This window comes from Dromiciops gliroides, chromosome 2, assembly GCF_019393635.1.
Source record: "Dromiciops gliroides isolate mDroGli1 chromosome 2, mDroGli1.pri, whole genome shotgun sequence".
NCBI classification, from domain to species: domain Eukaryota; kingdom Metazoa; phylum Chordata; class Mammalia; order Microbiotheria; family Microbiotheriidae; genus Dromiciops; species Dromiciops gliroides.
In genome coordinates, this window is record NC_057862.1 from 78,342,699 (window position 1) to 78,366,199 (window position 23,501).

A 23,501-nucleotide genomic window follows, 5' to 3' on the forward strand; every position below is an offset into this window, starting at 1 on the left:
AGAGTTCCTAAATAGTTAAGCAGCTGCATAGTTTCCAGTACACTTGGTCCCTGCATATCTATGCAGATTCTTCCCTTCCCTTCTTTCCTCTACATTCTCCCTTTCTCTTTCCTTCCTTCCCCACATTTTTCTATTCCACTCCCTTCTCTTTCCTTTCCCTCATTTCAAGTCACAGGAGAGAAGAGGGCTGCCACAGCTTCTTAGAGAAGGTCATTCAAGTACATAAAGAGGAGCTGTCAAGCACTTTTCAGATGACGCTTTTTTGCAGGGTATCTCTTTACAATTCAAGAACATGGAGTCAACTTGTTTCCTTCCATCAGTGATTATTGTCGAATTAAGTACTACCAGATCAGCATTCATGTCTGCACACACACACACACACACACACACACACACACACACACACACACACAGTCTGAAAGCCTACACCAGTGTTCACATACAGTCTAGCTACCATCAGGTTCATTTAATAAAAGAACTTCTAAATATGCTACCCCTTCACCAGCACTTCTGTAAATCACATGTTGACTGGAGGTCCAACACCACTTGGGGGAGTCTAATGTGAATTAGCCCCATTTCATCATTGTTTCAGAGAAAATCTATGAGGTCAAGTCACAGATGTCACATGATTTGGAAGTTCATGTTGATTTTACAAGGAAAGGTGTGGACCTGTAGTCCCCCAGCCTGTCACAAATGTGCAAAAATGAAATGTCTTTCAACCAACATTTCTCCCACTGTTTAAAAATACTCATGCTTATGACAAAAGCAGCTTTGTTCAATTTTATTGTATTTTTGTTAAACTGAAAATTTGGTTTTTTGGATTACACAGAGTACTTCATGCAGAAGTGAGAAAAAAAAGGGGTACAGGAGTCTTTAAGGAATTTTGTCAGTTTAAAATATGAGGCCACATGAGCTGAAGGGGGTCCCCTGATTAAGTCTATGAAGAGACTCTTCAAGGGAGAAAACAGCCCCAAGCAAGAGAGGTAATATTTAATGAGAAAGGATTTACTTCTAAATTAGGTCTATTAAATAGGACATTAACTGGCATTAACAATTTCACAGCTAACCCTGAGTTACTGTCATATTTCAATGAGAATGACAGTTGAGGTTCAAAGGCTGACTAGGCTGATTTCTAACACAGCATTTTTTTGGAACTCATTAGATATAGCAAACAACTGTGTCTTTAATTTATCTGAGAATGACATTTAATAGACTACAATCTCATTCATTTTATGTATTTAGTTCTTTTTGTTTGTTTGTTTGTTTGTGTATTTAGTTCTAAGAAGACAGTACATTTTCCTTTGCCTGTCTCTCCTAGTCTAGTAGAATATAAATTCTTTGAGGTTGTGCACTGTTTTTCATTTTGTTGTCTTTGCCCTCTCCCTTCTTCCCAGTGCCTAGCACTATGCTTTGAACATAGCAGGTGCTTAATATATGGCTACTGAATTGAATAATTGTTAATCTGTTTAATTTTGGTTTTATTTATACTTTAAGGAATTGTTTTGATTATCAAAAAACTAACACCCATAGTCTTTGTCTTATCTTCAAATTAAGGTCATTTTCTCTGTGTGTGTGTGTGTGTGTACATGTCTGTGCACATGTGCACGTGCCTGTGTGTGTGTGTATGTGTATTCTTGAGGTTGCCAGACTGTTCAAGTATTGATACCAAGTAACTGATACCTGTCCTCACTTAAACATCAGCAAAACCTCAAGACTGAACAAAAACTCTTAGCTGCAATGTCAAAATTCTATTTAAAAATTACTTCAAAACCTCAAATGCAATAAATGGCCAAAGAAAACTATATCACAATACTTGTGGTTGCAAAAATAAAACATGGCTTTAAATATCTCCCACCACTTGGGGAAGTGGGGGAAAAGATAGGTTTTTTTTCCTTGCCCTGAATGTCCCTTAACCCTTTTTGCCATTCCTTGCCCTAGACCTAGCTTTCTCATAAACCATGATATAGAAATGATACTTTTAAAAATTATTTCTTTTATTCTGTTCTTAATATTAAGGGCATATCAGTTGAATTATTTTCTATTTCTCTAAAAACCCAAACCCAAACCCCTACACTAATTATCTGGTTTTATGGTGGTATTTAGATCACTGTTTTTCTTTTGTGGTCCATAATGGGGAAAAAGTCACTCACACATACATCCCACTCCCCCTCCTATCCTCACTCTCTACCCTGTCTTAAGGAATGGTATTGCCAGATCACAGAGCATTCCCTTGACCTCAGACTCTAGAAATAATTGCAGCTAGCTGTAAGCAACAATGATATCAAAAGATTTGTCTGCCCTCACTTACCTCTGTATGTTAACCAGATTCTGGGTGGGCCCTTGGACTGAAAAGAGCCTTGGCCTATTTCCAACCATTATTTTTTTTCTGAGATTTGTCTGGAGACTGCTAGTTTGTCCCCTGAAATTCTTAGTGACCAAGCCGTGTGATGAAGCTCACTGTTGTAAGAAATTGACTTTGGAATGCAGTGAGTTGGGCAAGGGACTTAGAGTGAGATGCAAAGAAGTGTTTGTTTAGCCTCTCAATTTTTTTTTCTCACCATCATTATCAAAGGCTCTTTAGAGGTGGCAGACACAGGGTATTTCCCTGAAAAAAAAATGAGTGGGACAGAGCAGAAGAGCACTAGAGCTGGAGTCAGAAAACCTGGTTTTAAATCCCAATTTTGCCACAGGCTAGCTTTGTGACCTCACTCTCTGAGCTTTAGTTTTCTCATCTGTAAAATGGGGGCAAAAATACCTGCACAAAACTGTTATGCAGCTCAAATAAGATAATGGAGTACTTTATGATGACAAAGCATGATATAAATATAAGGAATGCTTGTTGTTATTATTATTAAAGAGCTACTCCTAGGGTTGTAGTAAGAAAGCATTAACATCATATATTTCTATGCAAAGGACAAAAAAGGAGCTGACAAAGGTTTAAATTACATCTCACTGTCTTGGGGTGAATGTTTGTATGTTTTTCATCCTCAAATTCAGTGATCCTGAAGGAGCATTGATCTGATGTTTTTCTTCTAAGAGCAGATTTAAATGTCCAGATCTGGCATCTGACTCCAGCTCGAGGTCAAGGAGGTTCAGCTGGGGATAACTATAGAAGAGAAGGTGGTTCCCTCCTCATGAGCTTCTACCCTTTGGACATGGTGAAAAGCAGACTGTTGTTCTTGTGGAAAAGGACATGTAACTTTTATTTTGAGTGAAATTGTTTCATTCCCCCATCCACTCAATGATGAGCCCGCTGAAGGAGAGGTCAAAGATCTTGGAACAAGGTCAAAATCATGCACCATTACTCTTGGCTATGGAGCAATGCTTATAACAGTTCATGGAGGTAGGTGGCACAGGGATTCTTCATCCTTCTCCTTTTCCCCACCCCACCCAGAATTAACAACACACATCCATCTCCCACACAAGAAAATTAGTCCCAAGACAAGGTCTGTATCACTGTTTTTTGAAGCATGTTACTTAACCTTACTATAGATTGTCATGACAACCTAATGACCTATTACTCCATAGCAGCAGTTCTCAAAGTGTAGTCTGGGGGGCCCTAGAAGTCTGGGAGTCTATGAAGTCAAAATGACATTTATGATAATACTGACATTTAAATTTCTAATTCAGTAAACATCAGCAGATTTAACCCATACAAACAAAAAGTCTTTGAGGGTGGGGCATGGTTCTCAATAATTTTTAAGAGTATAAAGGGGGCCTGAGATGAAAAAGTCTAAGAATCTCTGCTCTATAAATGATAGATTTTTCCACTTCCATCCAAAACTAGTAAGACTGTCCCCGTACTAAGGCTTGATACAGCAGTAAAATGCGCAACTCCCAACCCTGAGTTGAAACAATATCTTAAATCTTGACATATACCCACCCACCTTGATATGTGCCCTATGACTGGTTTGTCTATATGTTTAGCAGCTCTAAGAACAAACTCTGCGCTTAAAGAAATGGGGCTGCCCCCAGAAGTTCACATCCTAGAGATGACACAGTATGGTACTGAGGTAAGCATTGTCCTACCACAGAGGATAGCCGTGTGATACTCTTTGGACCTAGCCAATGTTGGCCTAGTCTAAAGACATTTCCTATGGAGCCCATTTGACTCTGCTCCATACAGAGGCACCATCTGCTCTTCATAAATGGGAGGCAGGAAAATAGAAGAAAATCCTAAGGAACTCAAACGATTCCTGGGATGAGGTGTCATCCAACCAATTCAACCTCCCCACAGATCTCACTAACTTTCATCTGTAACTGTTGCTGATTTCTAGCTTCATTATCTCTTCTCTTACAAATGAATTCAATCCAAGAAAGCAAGGTTCTAAAAACTGGAGAATTCTTGTGACCCACAAAAGCATAAAAAACACAGAAGAAAGAAGGTGAAAAAGAAAGAATCATAAGGAGATGCTGGATTTCTGCCACGAAGCATGGGACATGGATGATAAGATACCCTCCTGAGAAAAAATATGCAGCAGAAGTCAAGGGAAGCTTTGTGCTGGTAAAGATTAACTCCCATGAAGGAGTGCAGCATGAAATTGCAGGAGGGAGAAAAATCCTCCCTGTGAGTGTTTCTTCCATACTCTACCCAGTTGATCTCAGCCAGACTTGCTATACAGCTACTTTCTGAAGGCATGAAGGCTTTCGAAAGGCATAACAGCCAATGAAGAACACGCCTGCCAGGATCAGTGAGAAGAGGACCATGAGGAAGACATAAGTCGAATGGGAGAGAGGTGGATACAAAGGCTGCTCTGCTGGGATCATGTTGGTCAAATTCAGCATGTAGCCCAAAGTCCATCCGGCATCACTTCCACTAATCTGGAGACAGAAAGGGTGGGAGGGGTTGGTCAGGATGGAAATTTTGTTATTCAAGATTTGGTTTAAAAAACAAAACTCTACCAACCTTCTGTATGGATCATTCAATAGCCTTAGCCACATTCTTATTTAGCCACAGGCTGTTCATTCATCCATTCAATAAGCATTCATTAAATAACTACTGGATGTATCAATGGGTCCTGAGGAAGAGATGATTTAGAGGGAACACGGACCCTGTAATATTTTCTAAGCTTTATGAATTTTATATCCTGAACTATTTATACTTATTTAAAAGCAAGTAGATTAGTAACAATGGATTGGACATTAGGATGAGGGTTTATCGACCCTCTTGAGTCTGAGCAGCAATCCAAAATACCAACTTTCTCATTAGTTTCTCTTAGGAGAATGGAGATCAGGCCCCTTGGAACTTATATTCTTGGTTTGGGGCACCGGGCCTCTGGTGTTCCTCTTCAAGAACACTATAGACTTTGTCTACCATGCCCCCTGTATCCTCCATCTTTCCAATCCTCCTTTTCCAGCTTCCTTTCTTCCTTTCTTTCTACTTGTGTTTGTATTTCCAGCACTTAGCACAATGCCTGGCACTTAGTGGGTGCTTAATAAATGCTTGTTGAGTAATTGGCCCCTCATGAACCTTGATAGTACTGGACATTGACCTATGACCACCCAGTGCCTAATCTAGGTTAGATCATGATTTTCCATCCCTTGGACAACTTGGTTATAGTCTGTTGAAGAAGGTACACTCAGCCTCATTCTAAGGTTGTTGGCAAGATGAGTGGGGATGGAGTGATATACTGTATCTAAGGATAGAGTTCCTGATAGTAACATTATTAGAGTCAGGCCAGAAGCCCAAGGGAAGAAGGTTAGGTGTATGAAGGCACACACACACACACACACACACATATATCTCTCCCAGGTGTTTGGAGATTTTAGATACATACAATGTACCCAGAAGTAACAGAGCTATCAAATCCTCCTCAAGTCAGCCTTCAGACCTTCAATATTCTTGTGATGAAGTATCACTTCATCTTTGGCTCTTAAGTTAAAGGAACTATTTATTTAAAGAGTTTTTATTTCTCCTTCCCCTCCCACCAAAACAAACAACCCAATCATAAGCAACAACTGAGAGACCCAAGCAAAGAATTTCTTTCCAGAATTTGTTGTTTGGTTTTAATTTTTATTTTGGATACTGTATTTACCTTTAAAAAAATTTACTTTTCCATGAATGACTGCACTGGCTAATTTGGTAAGCAATATTGCTACTAAAAGATATTATTCATCATTCATTCACCAAAATATTAATTGAGTTCCTCCTACAGTGTGTAGGATCAAAGATATGTAAAAAATGTTATTAACTATAACTGCTACTCTGTAAATTTATAACTGTAAGCTATCTGAAAAATAATTATAGCTATCTGGAAAATTATAATTGGCCCATAAGTCCTGCCACAGTTACCATTCAAATGTAAAAATTATTTTAACTGGTACCTAATCTGTGAATTCCTGTCTGGCTATCTGACTGTTTTTTAATTTAGTATGGGCCATTTATAAATTCCCACAACTGCTTCTCCCAAATTGATAAGCAAAAGATTAGGAAGCCTCTTTCAATTAAGTAAATACAGTATTTATTTAGGTGAATAAACTTAAAAATAAGAATAATGCAAGAAATATGACCTGACTGTGTTTTATTCATTCATTCATTCATTCATTCATTCATTTATCTATTTATCTATCTATCTATCTATTTATTTATTTGTTTGTTTGTTTATTTATTTATTTATTTTTAGTGAGGCAATTGGGGTTAAGTGACTTGCCCAGGGTCACACAGCTAGTAAGTGTTAAGTGTCTGAGGCCAGATTTGAACTCAGGTACTCCTGACTCCAGGGCCAGTGCTCTATCCACTGTGCCACCTAGCTGCCCCCTGACTGCGTTTTAAACTTTCTCTCCTGCTGGCACGTCTCTCTCGCCTGAGGGTATGCTGGCCACTGCAGCCTGCATCCAAGCCTCGCTTGGACTGGCTGGCCTCTCCCTCTCTATCTCCCCGCTTGCACTTTCTCCTTCAGTGGCATCTTTCACTACCTTCCCTCTTTCACTGTAGCAACCCCCCTTCCCCATAGCTACCCCTCCTTCTAACTGAAAGCCCCCTGTCTCTGAGGCCCCTGTGGCTGAAACAAAGGGGGAGGGGTGACTCGAGGCTAATTTTAGCACTTACAGATACAAAGACAAAAGTGGAATATATCCTGTCCTCAAGGAGCTTACATTCTATTAGGGGGTTACATGGACATAGGAAAATAAAAATAGTATAGATTAAAAGGGCACTAGCAATTTAGGAGGATCCTGGGCTTCTTGTTGAAAGGCGTTTAAAAGAATTGGGAATCAAGAGACCTAGTTTCAAGTCCTAATGCTGCCAAGCTATGATTGAGTCTCAGTCTTCTAATCTGTAAAATGAAAATAATCATATGTGCCTTACTTACTTCACAGGTTTACTCGAAGCCCCAAATGTGATCATAATTCTGAAACTGCTTTTACAAAACCATAAAGCATTTGCCAAAGGGAAAGTGGCAGTTAGGTGGTGCCACAGTGCACAGAGCACTGGATCTGGAGTTGGGAAGACCTGAGTTCAAATCTAGGTTTAGAAATTATTGTTTGATCCTGGGCAAATCACTTAACTTCCCTCTGCTTCAGTTTCCTCAATTGTAAAATGAAGATAATATGATCACCTACCTCCCAGGATTGTTGTGAGGATCAAATGAAATAGTATTTGTAAAGTACTTCTGGATACCTAGCACACAGTACATAGGACCTTAATAAATGTTTGTTACTTTCCTTATCTCATTAAATTGCAACTTCCTTGAGGATTGCCACTGTCTTTTGCCTCTTTTTCTATCCCCATTGCTTAGCATTCTTAGTGCAGTGCCTAGCATGAAGTAAGTGATTAATAAATGTCCACTCATGGATTGATTCTGTTCAGACCACAACACTGAAGGGAAACCCTAAGAGGAGTTATGAATATACTTGTTTTGCTTAGATTAAAAAAACAACAAATAGATAAAAAGTAGTTAAATAGAATGAGCCAAACCATCACGAGTGTGATACCCAAGAAAAGACATCCACTTGCATGCCCCAGGGACCCTGACTATAACATATTTTACCCCAAATCTCTATCTCCCCACACACTGATTACCTTGCCCATGAACTGGATATGCTTCCAGTTGTTCTCAGTGAATCCATATCCTAGTTGCAGAAGGGCAAGAATATAGGTCCCAGAGAAGCAATATTCACTGAGGTACTTCATTTTGATGTTAGGAAATTGTGCTTTCACCTTTGAAAGAAAAAAAAGGAGATTTTAAACTTTATTTGATTATAACATACACCTGTCAAGAGAACTGGTATCCAATTCTAGTGCTGATCCAGGGTAAGGTAATTGGGATTGTGGTGTCTAAATGAAGCTGGGTGAAAGTCCTTGAGCCTAGCTTTGAGAAAGTCAGAAGGCTGAGCTATAGAGGGTGGGCTAGTACTAGATCAAGAGTTTGTAACTAGTTTTGTACCATGGATCTCTTTGACAGTCTGCTGAAACCCATGGACTCCTTCCCTCAGAATAATGTTTTCAAATGTGTAAAATAAATACAAGGACTACAAAGGAAACTAATTATATTGAAATAAATTTTTTTTCCACCCAAGTACATAAATGACCCTGAAATCTAACCATAGACCCTTTGAGGTCTATAGCCCCCAAGTTAAGAACCCCTGAACTAGGCCTAAAGGTCTCTATCAACTATAAATCTATAGTCCTATCTCAGTGAGAAGTGGGGGACTACTTTTTTTTTCCATTGGTACAAGAACCCTGTCTAGTAAGGATATCTCTCTGTGAAGTCTAGAATTATTTCCTTACCCTATGAAGTTCGTATGGGACAAAGGAGAGCATGAATCAATGGAGTCACCTAAAGATGCAAACTTGCTTTTTAACTTCTTCCTTTGCCAGATTTCTTTTTAACCAAAGGGGTTAAAAAGTAGCAAAATAAAACTTGTACTCTCTTTGATTTCCTTTACTTACTATCTTTAAGAAGGAAGGAATTTATTAAGCATGGAAATGGCCAAAAGAAAAGGGGTGGGGGGCATCAGGAGTAAGAGAAGCCAAAGGCACAGACAATTAATGTATATAGTTTAGAGTTAGTTTCATAAAGTGTTTGTGGGCTCATTTCTAATCACCTCTCTAGAAGGACAGGGAGCTAGAGGATCCTAAAGGCAATGAGAGAATCCTGACCCAGTTCAATGGGATATCAAAGCAAGGGAAACTCAAGTTCAACAGCTCTGGCAGAAAATCTAGTGGGGGAAAAAGTTAAAAAGTGAGATGTTTTTATTTTCAACAAGACTTCATTCATCCATGCTTTTCTCCATTATCCAAGATGATCTAGTGTGTTATCTCTAGAGCTGTGCATATGCCTCATGGGGTATGAGAAGCTTGTTAAGTGGGTACAAGGTAAATATAGTATCCTGTTGAAATTAATTATTTTTTTTATTATGTGCATATGCAAGGTAAACTCTAGAATTTATTTCTACTCATTTTGCATAGGGGTTACAGGAATCTTTACTCAAATCCAAAGGACATGGGAACCAAAATGGATTGGGAATGCTTGCTATAGAATGAGGCAGTAAGTCCAAATTCCCCAGAAATCCTCAATAAAAAAGGTGAAAGCCACAAACTCTTGCCTCCATGGAATGATAAAAGCCCTATGCCCAGCTCCCACCAGGTTTAGGGCAACCAAAATAGAGTTTACATTTGGTATACAATAGATTTTCCCTTCATACTCACAATAGCTGCTTCGGCCCTTGGAGATGGTTCTCTTCTGTAATCTATCAGGGCTAGTTCTTAACATGAATTATATTAGAGTATGAATAATACAAGTCTCCAAACCAGCTTGAAATATTGGGAATGGGGGAAGAAGTTATGCTGACTCTAGTTCCAACTTTCTTACTTTTTAAAATACAATTTGATCCTATTTAAAAATGTCAAAATTGGCAGCTGCTTGGCTGAGTTTGCCTCTAGATTAGTGGATGTCTAAAGTCCCTTCTAGCTCAAATATCCTGTGACTTTGAAATAGTCATTTAATTATCTAAATCATCTATAAAATCATTATTACTAGCTGTGAGACCCTGGGCGAATCACTTAACTTGCCCCCATTTCCTCATCTGTAAAATGAGAATAATGATGTATGTAACATCCCATAGGGTTGTTGTGAAGATCAAATGGCATATGTGTAAAGTGCTTTGCAAATCTTACCATGCTACAGAAATATCTTACCTCATCCCATGGTTGGGAGCAGAAGGTTTGCAATTTAGTAACCACGTTTTCCAGAGAGGAATCTGTCAAGTTCAGGAAGTCCATCACAAAGTAAAAAGCAGAAAAGGCCTGAGAAAGAGAGAGAGAGAGAGAGAGAGAGAGAGAGAGAGAGAGAGAGAGAGAGAGAGAGAGAAGATTAACATAGTCTAACATGCCCAGCAAAGATGAAAATTCTCACGCCTAGGAGGCTTGGATACAATGAATGCCTAATCCAAAACTGGAGAAGGTCATAGGGCATCAAGTCATATTTCCTGTCTTCCTCAAAAGAGCAGTGTCCCCCTAAGGCAAAAAAATGAAGGCTTAGTGAATAGGATTATAAAACCTCCTATTGGCAAGAAATGCCAAGGACTTTATTTAATGAACAGAAAACTGCAGGCCCTCCAAAGTGATACAGACCCCCGTCCCCCCGGCAAATCTAAGAGGCAAAGTATGATGAAGCGACTGTTTCTTCGTAAGTTATATGTGGTAATTATCATGAGTATGATGTACACTTGGCAATTTTCAATTATCAGGGGCCTTGAGTGGAATAAAGAGTGAATCAGCAATCAGTACTGGGCGGGAGGTGCGGGGGACATTGAATGAATATTTTATTCAATTGAGTTCACCAAATATTGATCTGCAAAGCACTGTGTTCATACCTTGGAATGTAAAGACCAGAAAAGAAAGAGCCCCTGTTCTTAAACAGCTTACATTTGACTGGAAGATGTTACACAAGTAAATACAAAGTCATTTTAAGAGAGAGAAAGTGAAAGTAATTGGGGGGCCAGGTTGGGCAGAACAGAAGGAAAAGTCTCCTGCAGTAGGTGGTTCTTGAACTCTACTTTGAAGGAAACCAGTGGTGTTTACTGTGTGCAGGGCTCTACGTGAGGCCCTGGGTCACAGGTATGAAGTTTAGCTAAGAGAATGTCTTTGCTTATAGCAAAATAAGCTAGGAAGGTACTTTGTGTCCAGGAATAGAAGTATGTGGAGCTAGCAAGAGGGGTTGGGACATGTGTATAATGTTTAATTGGACATAGCTGGTGTCAATATGGACCATACTTGCTAGAGGACTAATGATGTCATGACCCCAAAGCTGGTAGAAGGGATGCCAACTCTGAAATGGAAAATGAAGTAAAATGGAGGGAGAGGCTCAGGCAGGGAGGTCCAGGTAGAGACCCAAAAGGGGCAGCTCCCCTAATAGCTGTTTGGTCCCATCCTAGTAGATGTTGAGTAAAAAAAAACTTCAAAGGTAGGACTGGGTCTTAAGTATAGCTACAAGTGATTTCCTGCCCATAGCGGAGGTGCACTGAATAGATAGAAAGCTGAACCTGGAGTCTGGAAGACCTGAGTTTGAATCCATCCTCAGATACTTACTAGCGGGGCGATCCTAGGCAAGTTGCTTAACTTTTTCTCTCTCAATTCCCTCATCTGTAAAAGGGAAATAATAGTAGCACCTTCCTCCATTGGCTGTTGTAAGGTTAAAATGAGATATTTGTAAAGTGATTTATAAGCATTAAAGCACTATATAAATGCTAGTTATTGCTATTAGTAGTTTCTTTACACATGGTAAGAAAAAGAATGACACCCAGTTGAGGAAAGATTTGCCTTCTTTGATTGAAAACTATGAATTAAGGTCTTTCCAGATGGACCACTGAACACTGGAAAATGTGAAATGTTTTGACAGAAGCTATACAGGCAAGTCTGGGAGCTCCGGGGTATGGAATTCCCCTGAGATAAAAGAGACTTGGGGAAATTTCAGAACAAAACAGAAATAATTAAACCAATGTTCCTATTGAAAGATTACAAAGAGATGCTTTTGATACGTACATAATTCCATTTAATATTTCAGAGGAGAAATAAATACTAGGGCCAAAATTTTCATCAAACCCCTATTGAAATTGCTCAAAGTACAACTTAGGAAACAGTGTTCTAGACGTAAATGAAGACGCCCCAAAAGGCATCCATAATCGCAATATGATTCTTAATCGTTAATTGCAAGGAGCAGCTAGGTGGCGCAGTGGATAGAACACTGGCCCTGGAGTCAGGAGGACCTGAGTTCAAATCCGGCCTCAGACACTTAACACTTACTAGCTGCGTGACCCTGGGCAAGTCACTTAACCCCAATTGCCTCACCAAAAAAATTTTTTTTAAAAAATCATTAATTGCAAACTTGGAAGTTGTATACTACTGTGAAAATATGTTGGAATGAAGAACAAACAGAAGACTGTGGGTCTTCATGGAGTCTAGAGCAAAGAGAGAGAGAGAGAGTGAGAGAGTTCAAGTTGTATAATTTCCCTTTCCCCATTTTATTTCCTTTCCCTTAATCCTACTGATCCTGTTTGTGTTTTTTAAAGTTCATTCTTGTTAAATAAATCCTTCTCTGTTTTGAGGGAGGCTGTTGGTCTCCTTCCTTGTCCCAATATTGCGGCAAGCCACCTAGCTAACACTCCCCAATTAAAAATTGGTCCCTACAGTTTTGACGAGCCAGGTAGGAGTCAGAATTAAAAAAAAAAAAAACAACCTCAGTATGCACTGGTCTAGGGCTCCACAAACCACATGGTGCTCCACCCACTAGTTGTAACCGTCCCCATGGTGCTGGCACCTCACATCATCACCACTCGCTGACACCTACATGGGCCTGGCAAAATTATAATGATTGGAAGCCCAGTGAGGGCAGTCATGTGACTGTCAGAGTGGCCAGCCAATTAGCTGGGAGCTGTTTGTGGTCAGCCTGGGGTCTGCTAGGAAGAAAAGAGGTTTTTCACCATTCTAGCTTGAAGCTGGAAGGTGACACTGCTGTGTGTTCTCAGCTGATTCCTGGGCGGTGGTGGTGTTCAGGTTGTATAATTTCCCTTTCCCCATTTTATTTCCTTTGCCTTAATCCCACTGATCCTGTTTGTGTTTTTTTAAGTTCATTCTTGTTAAATAAATCCTGCTCTGTTTTGAGGGAGGCTGTTGGTCTCCTTCCTTGCCCCAATATTGTGGCAAGCCGCCTAGCTAAGACTCCCCAATTAAAAATTGGTCCTTAAGAGAGAGAGAAAGAGGGAGGGGCGGGGAGAGAGAGAGAGAGAGAGAAACAGACAGACACAGACAAACACAGAGACATGGAGAGACATAAAGAGAGAGACACATACACACAGACACACAGAGAGAAACAAAGAGAGAGACAGAGAGTTGGAAAATAAGTAATGGAACATTATTGTCTTCATTCTACAAAACCTACAGATTATACCCAGTAAGATTAGTTTAGTTGCCCTGGGTCACTAATTGTGTCAGAGATAATATTGGAAGTCAAATCTCTGCTGACTCAATGTCAAACCCTTTCCACTAATCTTTACCATCTTTCCATCCAAATTATCATCCTTGTGATTCCTTATTGACAAAGAAATATTTTGGTTAAACCCACACAGGTTTCCTGGCTAGGAAGAGGATAAACTTGATTGCTGACGTGGTTACCTGTTCCCTGGGCATATTTATTTCTGTGACTTAACACACTGTCTTTCTGGTACTAACTAGGCTTGTATGAGTTTAGGTAATATAAATCAGTCTTCTCAGAGCCTGATTATTCTTGGATAAATCGGTTGCCAGGTTTCCATAGTTCAGAGAACAAACACAGAATTTGGGGGTCATCCCAAGCTGCCTAAATGGAATTGTTTGGTGGTACCAGAAAGGTTCTAGTTTAAAACAATACCTGTCCCAGCAAGTCACTGAAACCTGACATTTTAGAGCTACAGATCCAGAATAAGACTTCTTGAGATATGGTAGATGCATTTTTTCATCTGTATAAATCTCCCCCATTTGTCCATTCTGGGGGGAGTGGGTGGCTTCCCTCCCCTTACTCACTCCTTGCTGTCTTTTTCTCCTCCTCCTCTACCACCCCAGTTCTCTAGAAATAGCTTATAGTTTCTCACTCTGCTATTTTGAAACTATACCTAAATCCAGAATCCCAGAAACTCAAAGAGATGCCCGGTTTTCCCCCAGTCTAGGAGCCTGCATAAGTGTTCCGTTTGGGCATATTCTTTAGAAATCTGCCTTGTGAGGGAATAACATTCACACCCAATTGGGAAGAGTAATCTATTTAACCCTACAGGAAAGTAGAAAGGGAAGAGGATAAGGAGGGAAGGGTGAAAGAAGGGAGGGCAGAGCGGGGGAGGAGGTAGTCAGAAGTAAAACACTTTTGAGGAGGAATAAGGGTAAAAGAAGATAGAAAATAGAGTAAATATCATGAGAAGGGAATAGAATGGAGGGAAATAGTTATTATGATTGACTATAATGGCAAAACATGTGTATGGTACCTACTTTGCTGGGCTATTGTGAAGGAAATTCTTTGTCAAATTTAAGGCACCATATAAAAATTATGATGAACAGGATGCTATCAGAAAAACTTGGAAAGACCTACATGAACTGAAGCAGAGTGAAATGTACTGTACACAAAATAACAGCAATAGTGTAAAATGATCTGCTGGGAAGCACGTGGTTATTTTCAGCAATGCAATGATCCAATATAACTCCGAAGACGTACGAAAATTGCAATCCATCTACAGAGAAAGAACTGATGGTATCTGAAAACAGATTGAAATACATTTTTTGACAATTCCTTAATTTGAAGTTTTGCTTTTATCTGTTTTCTCTCACAACTTTAGCTAATGTGGGGATGTTTTCCATGACTACTCATGTATAACTTATATTGAATTGCTTGAGTTCTTGGGGGTGGGGGTGGGGTGGGAAGGGAAGGAGGAAGAGAAGTTGGAACACAAAGTTTTTAAAAATTAATATCAAAATTTGTTTTTACATGTATTTTGGAAAATAAAATTCTAAACAGAAAAAAAAAGAAAAAGAAAGAAATCTACCCTGCTTGGCTTAACATAATCTAAACAATGGTGGTTTCCCCAGTTTCCTTAAGAACACTGTCCATTATTCTAATAAATCTCATTAAGAAGCTTTTGATTTTGATTTTTGATTTATTCCTCATCACAATGTTCTAGAGAATTCTACTTTCCTAGTTGTGTTGTTAACATAGTATTCACAGATGTCATTAAAAATAATTTTAAAATGATCTTATTATCTCATCCCTGCAGATGCTCAATCACTTATTCCCTCTCTCCTTGAGATGTTTCTAATTTGCCTACAAAATGGGTTCCAGTCCAGCAGCTCAAGAGAACAATTTAATCAAAATGACAGGAACAGTGACAGCCTTTGAGACCCTATTTACATCTGGAGAATGAGATCATAAGTCCCAAATATGACTGTGACCAAAAAAAAAAAAAAAAGATCTGGGATTATAAAATCACATGTGGATTGAGAAACCTCTGGCTGGTGGGGCCTGGAATAATTTGAACATAAATGGACTTTGGAAATGCTAATGATTATGCTAATGCTGGTACCTGAAAAATAGGAGGAGGGGCAAGATGAGAGAATGGAACCTAGGCTGAGGACACAGGGATGATGGCTGTAAAGGGGACAGTTTATAGCTTTTTAGAGACATTTTTGGAGTAGAGGAAGGAGGAAGATGCTTTTGGAGCTAGGGTGGTTTGAGGGACTTTCTGCTCAGAGAAGAGAGTCTGATTCAGGGTAATAGGCAAAATCATTGGGAGGTACTGAGCTGGTATTTGAATGGCTAGGAAATGAGAAGTTTCACCCTGGGCCTGCACATGATCCTGGGGTCTGGATTTTACAGTGACCATAGAAGCTGAGACAAATGGCTCTGACATTGGGCCTGAGGGGAAAAACAAAAGCACAAGAAATGGAAAATGTCTCTGGAATCCTGATCCATGGGAACCTGTATCAAGCCAAGCAGAGTGATATGAGACTAACCTTGTACTTCTTTATTCTATATACAAATTGTATCCCAAGGTTCTATCAGAGTATGATAAAAAAAGTGCTTTCTGGGGGCAGCTAGGTGACACAGTGGATAAAGCACTGGCCCTGGATTCAGGAGGACCTGAGTTCAAATTTGGCCTCAGATACTTACTAGCTGTGTGACCCTGGGTAAGTCACTTAACCCTCATTGCCCTTCCCCCCCCCCCCAAAAAAAGTTCATTCTAATCCATTACCTGGATACTTTTTTGCTGAAAAAGGCCACTACAAAAACATGAGGGAAGATGGTGAAACCTTGGAAAAGAAACTCCAAAGAAAAGATAGCAAAAGAAATGAGGGAATTTACTGTTTCTCAATTACATTTTGTCATCACAATATTCCATTTGAAGAATGACAAGAAGTGTTTCCTTTCTCCTCTTCCTTTAGGGTCATTTAATAGAGCCAGGAGCCTCTACCAGCAAAAAGAATTGCCTGCAGTCATGTCCTAACCTAAAAAAAAACCAGGTGGCATGAAAGAATGATGCCAATTCTCCCTTCTTAGTCTTTCATCTGTGCCATAAATTTCATTTCCTCTCCAGAGGCAAGTCACTTCTTCCCTTCCTGTCCCTCCCTTTTAGCTCTCTTTCATGTACTATCTTCCTCTATTAGAATGCAAGGTCCCAGAAGGTGAGGATTGGTTTTTGCTTGTATTTATATTTTTACCACTGAGCACAGTTCCTAACATATAGCAAGCATTTCCTGCCTGGATGCCCCATTCTTAGTAATCAGTTTCCTGGATAAATAGCAGTATGAACTCAAAGAGGTGTTGCTCTCTTGCTCCCTTGAGGCTATTCCATCAAAACTACTTCAGCAGGGGGCAGCTAGGTGGCACAGTGGATAAAGCACCAGCCCTGAATTCAGGAGGACCTGAGTTCAAATCCAGCCTCAGACACTTGACACGTACTAGCTATGTGACCCTGGGCAAGACACTTAACCTTCATTGCCCTGCCTCCCTCCCAAAAAAACCCCACAACCTACTTCAGCAGACAGGTTTGGCTTCCTATCACTACCACAAGAATGATCCACAAACATGAGGTCAGCAAGCTTGAATGCCAATCAGCTGCTTATCTTCAATAAGGGGAAAAATTACTACCTTTTAGTCTAAAGGGTTATGAATCTATGAAATCCGGGGCTCCTGATTATGTTCCACACAGTTAGGAAAACCAGCCTTAACCCAGACCATGATTAAATATCTACTGCCCAATGATGAATTGAAAGAAAGTCTTGGGACCTTTGAGGTCAGTGATTGCCAGATATCTCCCCTCAGGAAAAGCATTCGGTCAAGGTCTTCATTTTGACTTCCTTAAAAACTCAGATGTGAGGGGGCAGCTAGGTGGTGCAGTGGATAAAATGCCAGCCCTGGATCCAGGAGGATCTGAGTTCAAATCCAGCATCAGATACTTGACACTAGCTGTGTGACCCTGTGTTAACCCTCATTGCCCCACAAAAAAACCCAAAAAACCCTCAGATGCGAAATACCAAATCATGTCTTCTACTTACCCCAAAATTTCCTTGTAAGGATGGTAGGAAAACCCCATTGAAAGAACACCTTGAGTAAGGACAATAGGTGGTGTTGAAGATCTTCTGTACACTCTGCAGGCATGCTGAGTAGTTGCCAGTACCCTGTACTTGAAGTCTATGAAATGGAAATGATTTCTCATCCTTTGAAATGCAGGGTGTGTTGAAGAAATCACTTATGTTCACATCCCTTTCATAGCCAGGGTGGAAACAAGGATCCCTTAGGAGTCCATTCTCAGCATCCTACATGAGAAAATATGGAAATCCATGACTTGCAAGGCCATGGGAAGGGAAGGAGCCACAACTTGATCTCACAACATGCATCTTAAGTTTTTTTGTTTTGTTTTGTTTTGTTTTGTTTGCGATTCTGGCGTTAAGTTTGTTTTTGTAGGATTAGGAATTAGGGCTGTTATTAGTGTCCTCCCTGATCTTTACACACTGACTAAGAAGAACTGGCGTAATACATTCATTCATTGATATAATACATTCATTTATCCATTCAAACATATTAAGCACTTAATGTATTTAATATGTACATAGTAGGGCTTCTGAGATTTGAAGAGAAGTAAGATAGAGACTCTGCCTTAAAGGACCTTAAAATCTAGGAAGGGAGATATGACATGCTCACAAATAACCAGAATACAAAAACAGAACATAAGTATATAAGAATGCTAAACTGTTAAAGCCTTGTTTTTGTTATCTATGGCAATGAGAAAATGGAAGGGTGAGTAGTAGTGGTAGATTGTTGTTTGTCCTTCATTCTCGAAGAAGAAGGTCACCAACTTCACTCGCATCTAGAGCCATCTGGGTCCAGTGGCAAGATATACATCAGGAGGACTAGAGATGGCCCTGGATATTTTAAGGCAATCAAGGTTAAGTGACTTGCTCAGGGTAACACAGCTAGTAAGTATCTGAGGTGAGATTTGAACTCAGGTGCTCCTGACTCCAGGACCAGTGCTTTATCTACTGTGTCACCTAGCTGCCCCAAGTAGTTGTAGATAAAAAGCTACTCAAAGTGTCAGGAAGACCTGTTTAAGGTCTTCTGACACAAGCTGGTTGTTTGACCCTCAGCAAGACACAAGTTCTTAGAGGCCCAGGCAGCTAGGACAATGGAGTCAATTAATGGCTGCTCTGCTTTGGTAGGAGTTTCCTCATTGGGAGGAAATTCATAGGTCTAGCCTAACACCAGAAATTAGAAACTAAGTGGGTGTCCATCAATTGTGAATGTCTGAACAAATAGTACATGAATGTAACAGAATATTATTTGCTATAATAAATGATTACTGAAGAATTCTCAATGGAAAAAGAGTGCTGGGCCTGGAGACAGGAAGAAGTGTGTTTAAATCTAGTCTCAGACACTTAGTAGCCGTGTGACCCTGGGCAAGTCACTTAAACTCTGTTTGCCTTATGGCAAACTACTCTAGTATCTTTGCCAGGAAAATTCCACAGACAGTATTGACATGATATGGTCCATGGAGTCATAAAATAAGAGTGGGAAATGATTGAACTACCGAACAGTAACAAGGAAGAATTCAGAGAAACTTGGGAAGGATACAAACCGATGTAGAGCAAAATAAGCAGAACCAAGGAAGTAATATGCACAATGATTACAATAACGTAAAGCAATGCATTAACCAATATTTACTTCAGAGGGCTAATGATGAGGTACATTTGCCTCCTCTTGGGAGACAGGTGGCTGACTACAGGTGAGGAATGAGGCAAATCCTATGAGTCTTTATCAATACATGTTTGTTTTTGCTTAATTGTTCTCCTTTGTCATAAAAGAGAGTTCTGTTTGGTTTGTAAGAAACCTTAAAAGTCATAAAGTACAACAGAGAGGATACTCTAAAAGGACAGTAAGGTTGTTTTTTTTTTTTTAAATATTGAAACGTTTTTTGAAAATCAGAGCATGAGAAGTGCCAAAAAAAAAAAAAAAAGCGCACAGTGGGAGTGCCAAAGATGAAGAGATCATTTTTCTGGGAAGTTGTATAACGTGTCAGTAGTGTGATCTGGAGTTTGTCACAAATGTTAATACCATTCTTGGGCTATATCTAGCTAACCAGATTAAAAGTGGTCCCAGGAATACTTTGGGCCTACTACAAGTTTGATCTAGATGGCTTTAAGGGCAAAGGTTTGTGGCAGTTTCAGCTACAATTCCCAAGCTTTTGCCCTATGATACAAGGGAAGGACTTTTGGAGTCTGAACATGTGGGTTGAAAATCCAGCTGTGCTCCTTACTACCTTTTGTTGTTGTTCAGTCATTTCAGTTGTGTCTGACTCTTGGTGACCCCATCTGGGGTTTTCTTGGCAAAGATACTGGAACGTTTTGCCATTTCCTTTTCCAGCTCATTTTGCAGATGAGAAAACTGAGGCAAACAGCATTGTATGATTTGCCCAGGGTCACACAGCTAGTAAGTGTGTAAGGTCATATTGGAACTGAGGCCTTCCTCACTCCAGGCCCAGTGTTCTATCCACTGTGACAGCTAGCTACTTCCTTTCTAGCTATGTTACCTTAAAAAGATCACTGTAATCTCTCTGGGCCTTCATTTCCTGATGTGAAGGACTTAATTGCTTTTAAGGTCCCCATACAATCTTTTTTTTTTTTTTTTTGCGGGGCAATGGGGGTTAAGTGACTTGCCCAGGGTCACACAGCTAGTAAGTGTCAAGTGTCTGAGGCCGGATTTGAACTCAGGTACTCCTGAATCCAGGGCCAGCACTTTATCCACTGCGCCACCTAGCTGCCCCACCCCCATACAATTTTAAAATGATAATCCTATGATGCTAAGGCTTGGGGGAGCTTGGGTTCATTTGGTAGAAGTACACACAGCTAAAAAGGTAAACGTGAAGAATGGGGACCAGGGCCTGGAAGAGAAAGGCTGAGGAGAGCAATGCAGGGGACCAGTATTTCTTTGTTGTGAATAGAAAAGAGAGATGATCAGAAGCCAGCTAAGCAGGTCTGGCTTGTTGGGCTTTAGATGCAGAAGGTGTTTGGATATAGAATTTTAAAGGTCAAGTGGTAAACTCAAACTGTAGCTTTTACTAAAATGTTCCTCATTAATGGGCTTTTTATAACAAGCTTCCTTCTGCTGTATTTATGAAATGAAGATTAAAAACTCCCACAAAGGGTGAGAAAGACTCATTCCTGTTCCTCCCTCTTCTTAATTGCCATGTGACCCATAGCAGATAAAATTTGAATTACCTTTTCAAAAAAATTCAAATTACCTTTTTCAGAGGATATCACCTCTTGCCAAACTATTTTCATTGATATACTTATAGCAGGAAGAAGTGGTCTCCTGGGTAATGGTTTGAAAAGTAATTTCCTTGATAAGGGTTTGAAAATTATGACTGGAGATATTTTGTGAGAGGGAGGCCACTGGATTTGAAGTAGATGGGTCTTAGTTTAAATCCTGGTTTGGCCATTTATTTTCTTTGTTCCCATAGGCAAATCACTTCACATCATTATTGTTGTCTTTCAGTCATTCAGTCGTGTGGACCATGTTGTCCATGGGGATTTCTTAGCAAAGATACTAGAGTGGTTTGCTAATTCTTTCTCCAACTCATTTTACAGATGAAGAAACCAAAGCAAACAGGGTTAAGTGACTTGCCCAGGGTCACACAGCTGCTAAGTGTCTGAGGCCAGATTCTGACTCAGGTCGTCCTGATTCCAGACCCAGTGCTCTATCCACTGAGCCATCTAGCTGCCTCCTTCTTCACACTGCTGGACCTCAACTTCCTCATGTGTAAAATGAGGGGGATAGAGTAAATAATTTTCATGGTCCCTATCTAGCTCTAAATCTTTGATATACTAAAGAAATGTGTTGGATGTGGAAAGAGTAAGAGGATGCTGGGAAGAAACAACTGTCAGAATTAAAATCCACCAAATTTTGTCAGATAACCTGCCAAAAACTGTGTGTCTTGGGGGAGGGGGGGATGGGGAGGTGCTGCTGAGCCCAAGCTCAATCATAATAATGTGCGAGGCAGAGAAAACAGGATGTGAGGTCATGCTTGCACATGTGGGGGAGGCAGGATCTGGAATCAGTTAGACTTGCCTGAATGTTCCTGACCAGTTTTAGCCGGAGAGCTTGATCCTTCCCATAACACAGGAAACTGTGTGTATACACATCGTAGCTCTTGCCATAGAGACGGAAGTGCAGGGAGTTGCCTTGGGACTCAATCTGTTCGTTGATGGGCACGAAAGTTATTTGCGTCGAGGCTCCTCCAAGGTCCAAGGCCCCAGAGGTTTCCTGGGGACCTTCTCTTCTGGGCAGAAGTCTGAGCCAGCTGATTTTCTAAAAGAGACAAAACTTATTATGGTACTATAGGTAGGTGTGGACATCTCTGCCCCTACCGCTATGCCCTGTGACACACCCCTTCCTAGACTCAGGTCCAGGAAAAAAGGGAGCAGGGTGCCAGGGGTATATCCTAGGAAGAGGGATGGAGTCCGTGCCAAAATAAATGGCCAGAGAAGAGGGGTTCCCAGTAAGCATCAAGGACACAAGCCCAGAGGTTTTCCATTCCACGGTGTTCTCTCATTAGATCAATGCTTCAGAGACACATGGTTTCAGTGGCCTGGATTCTCCCTCCACTAAAACAAATTGCAATTCTTCCGTGCCTCAGTAGAGAGCCTCGGAGAGTAGTTATGGCCCCAAAACTTCATCCTTCCTCAGCCTGCCTTCTGATATGCCTCCCTGAACTTGGCTAGGCTGGTCCTCAGACAACAGTCCTTTGCAAGGGAGGCTGGGTCTATAGACAAGAGTCCTTTGCCAGGCCTTTGCAATTTGCTAGCATCTTCTACCAGCATCTCCTTTGAGCACGCCAAGTCTCTCCTACACCACCGTGAGGCATCAGAAGAGGAAAACTAACACTTGATACTACTCAAAGAGTAATTTCCTCATGAGGGGCAGGTATCTCTTGTGCCCCACAAGCAATTCTTTGGGAAAGATTCTCCTCCTAAATCTAGGGCTCATATTTACATATCATTCAATCAACGAGCATTTATTTAGCATTTACTGTATGCGGGGCTTTAAGCTAGGGGCCCAGGATGCCCAATATAATCATACATTCTCAGTAGTGGAACTGAAGCTGCTTGTAACACTGGAAGATATACTTTCCTGGACACAAACTGTGCTGGCGTCCAGGCAGCCACTCCCACACATCCTAGAGGATTGATATTACCTGATTGAATTTGCCTAACAAGTAGTTAATGGTAATCCAGCCATAGGCACCTTCTTCCTGGCCAGTGATGATCCTGGCCCCTTGGAAATCAAAAGGGTAAGAGGTTAGGCTCTCCTTCACAGCCGTCAGGACTCTGTTTGCCAAGGCGCTGCTCTCCATACTGGACCCCCAACAACACAAAGAACAGTTCTGTTAGCTACTCATCTGGGATCCCAACCTCCCTCACCCACCCTACAGGAGGGCAAATCACGACCAGTAAATGAGATCCCTAGACCTGAGAGAGAGGAAGATCACTAACTAGGGACTCCTACTCTTGGATGACCTCAGTCTGCCTTGGAAAGGGGTGGTGGCAGTTCAAGTGATACCTCTTCCTGATTGCCCCACTTGACAGTTCCTCAGGCAGTCAACAAGCATCTATTAGGCTTAAGTACTTAATACTAAATAAGCTTAAGCACTTAATACTAAATAATGTAGCTTGACCCTGACACTATGTCATGTCATTTTGGTTTTCTTTGCCAACCAATTAGTACTAAGTGCTTGTTAGTGCTCATCTCTATTCACTCTGTATTTGTTTTGTTTATGTCCTGAATTGACTTGTCCATTAATACATATTACCCTGCGCCCAGTTGTCCTGATCTATATCTAGCCACAGGACCCAGATGGATCCTGAGGAGAGAGTGAGGCTGATGACTACATAGTCTTGCCTCACTTAAATGCAATTCACTTCCAAGTCATGACATCACCCTGATGTCATGGTCCTCTTTGAGAACAAAGGACAAACAACAACAACCACCTTG

At 40.6% G+C, this 23,501-nt stretch overlaps 1 protein-coding gene across 1 annotated transcript in view; it reads right to left on the reverse strand.

Annotated features, from left to right (window-relative positions):
• Positions 1 to 1,251: 1,251 nt before the first annotated feature.
• Positions 1,252 to 23,501, reverse strand: part of ENTPD1 (ectonucleoside triphosphate diphosphohydrolase 1) — a 108,436-nt gene continuing 86,186 nt past the window's right edge. Inside the window, exons 5-10 of the mRNA XM_043989759.1 lie at positions 22,705 to 22,864; positions 21,579 to 21,818; positions 17,513 to 17,773; positions 10,139 to 10,246; positions 8,021 to 8,158; positions 1,252 to 4,821 (exon numbers count right to left, since the gene is read on the reverse strand). Of these exons, the coding sequence (XP_043845694.1) occupies positions 4,615 to 4,821; positions 8,021 to 8,158; positions 10,139 to 10,246; positions 17,513 to 17,773; positions 21,579 to 21,818; positions 22,705 to 22,864 (1,114 nt within the window). The 3' untranslated portion in view covers positions 1,252 to 4,614. The remainder of the gene's footprint in view (positions 4,822 to 8,020; positions 8,159 to 10,138; positions 10,247 to 17,512; positions 17,774 to 21,578; positions 21,819 to 22,704; positions 22,865 to 23,501) is intronic.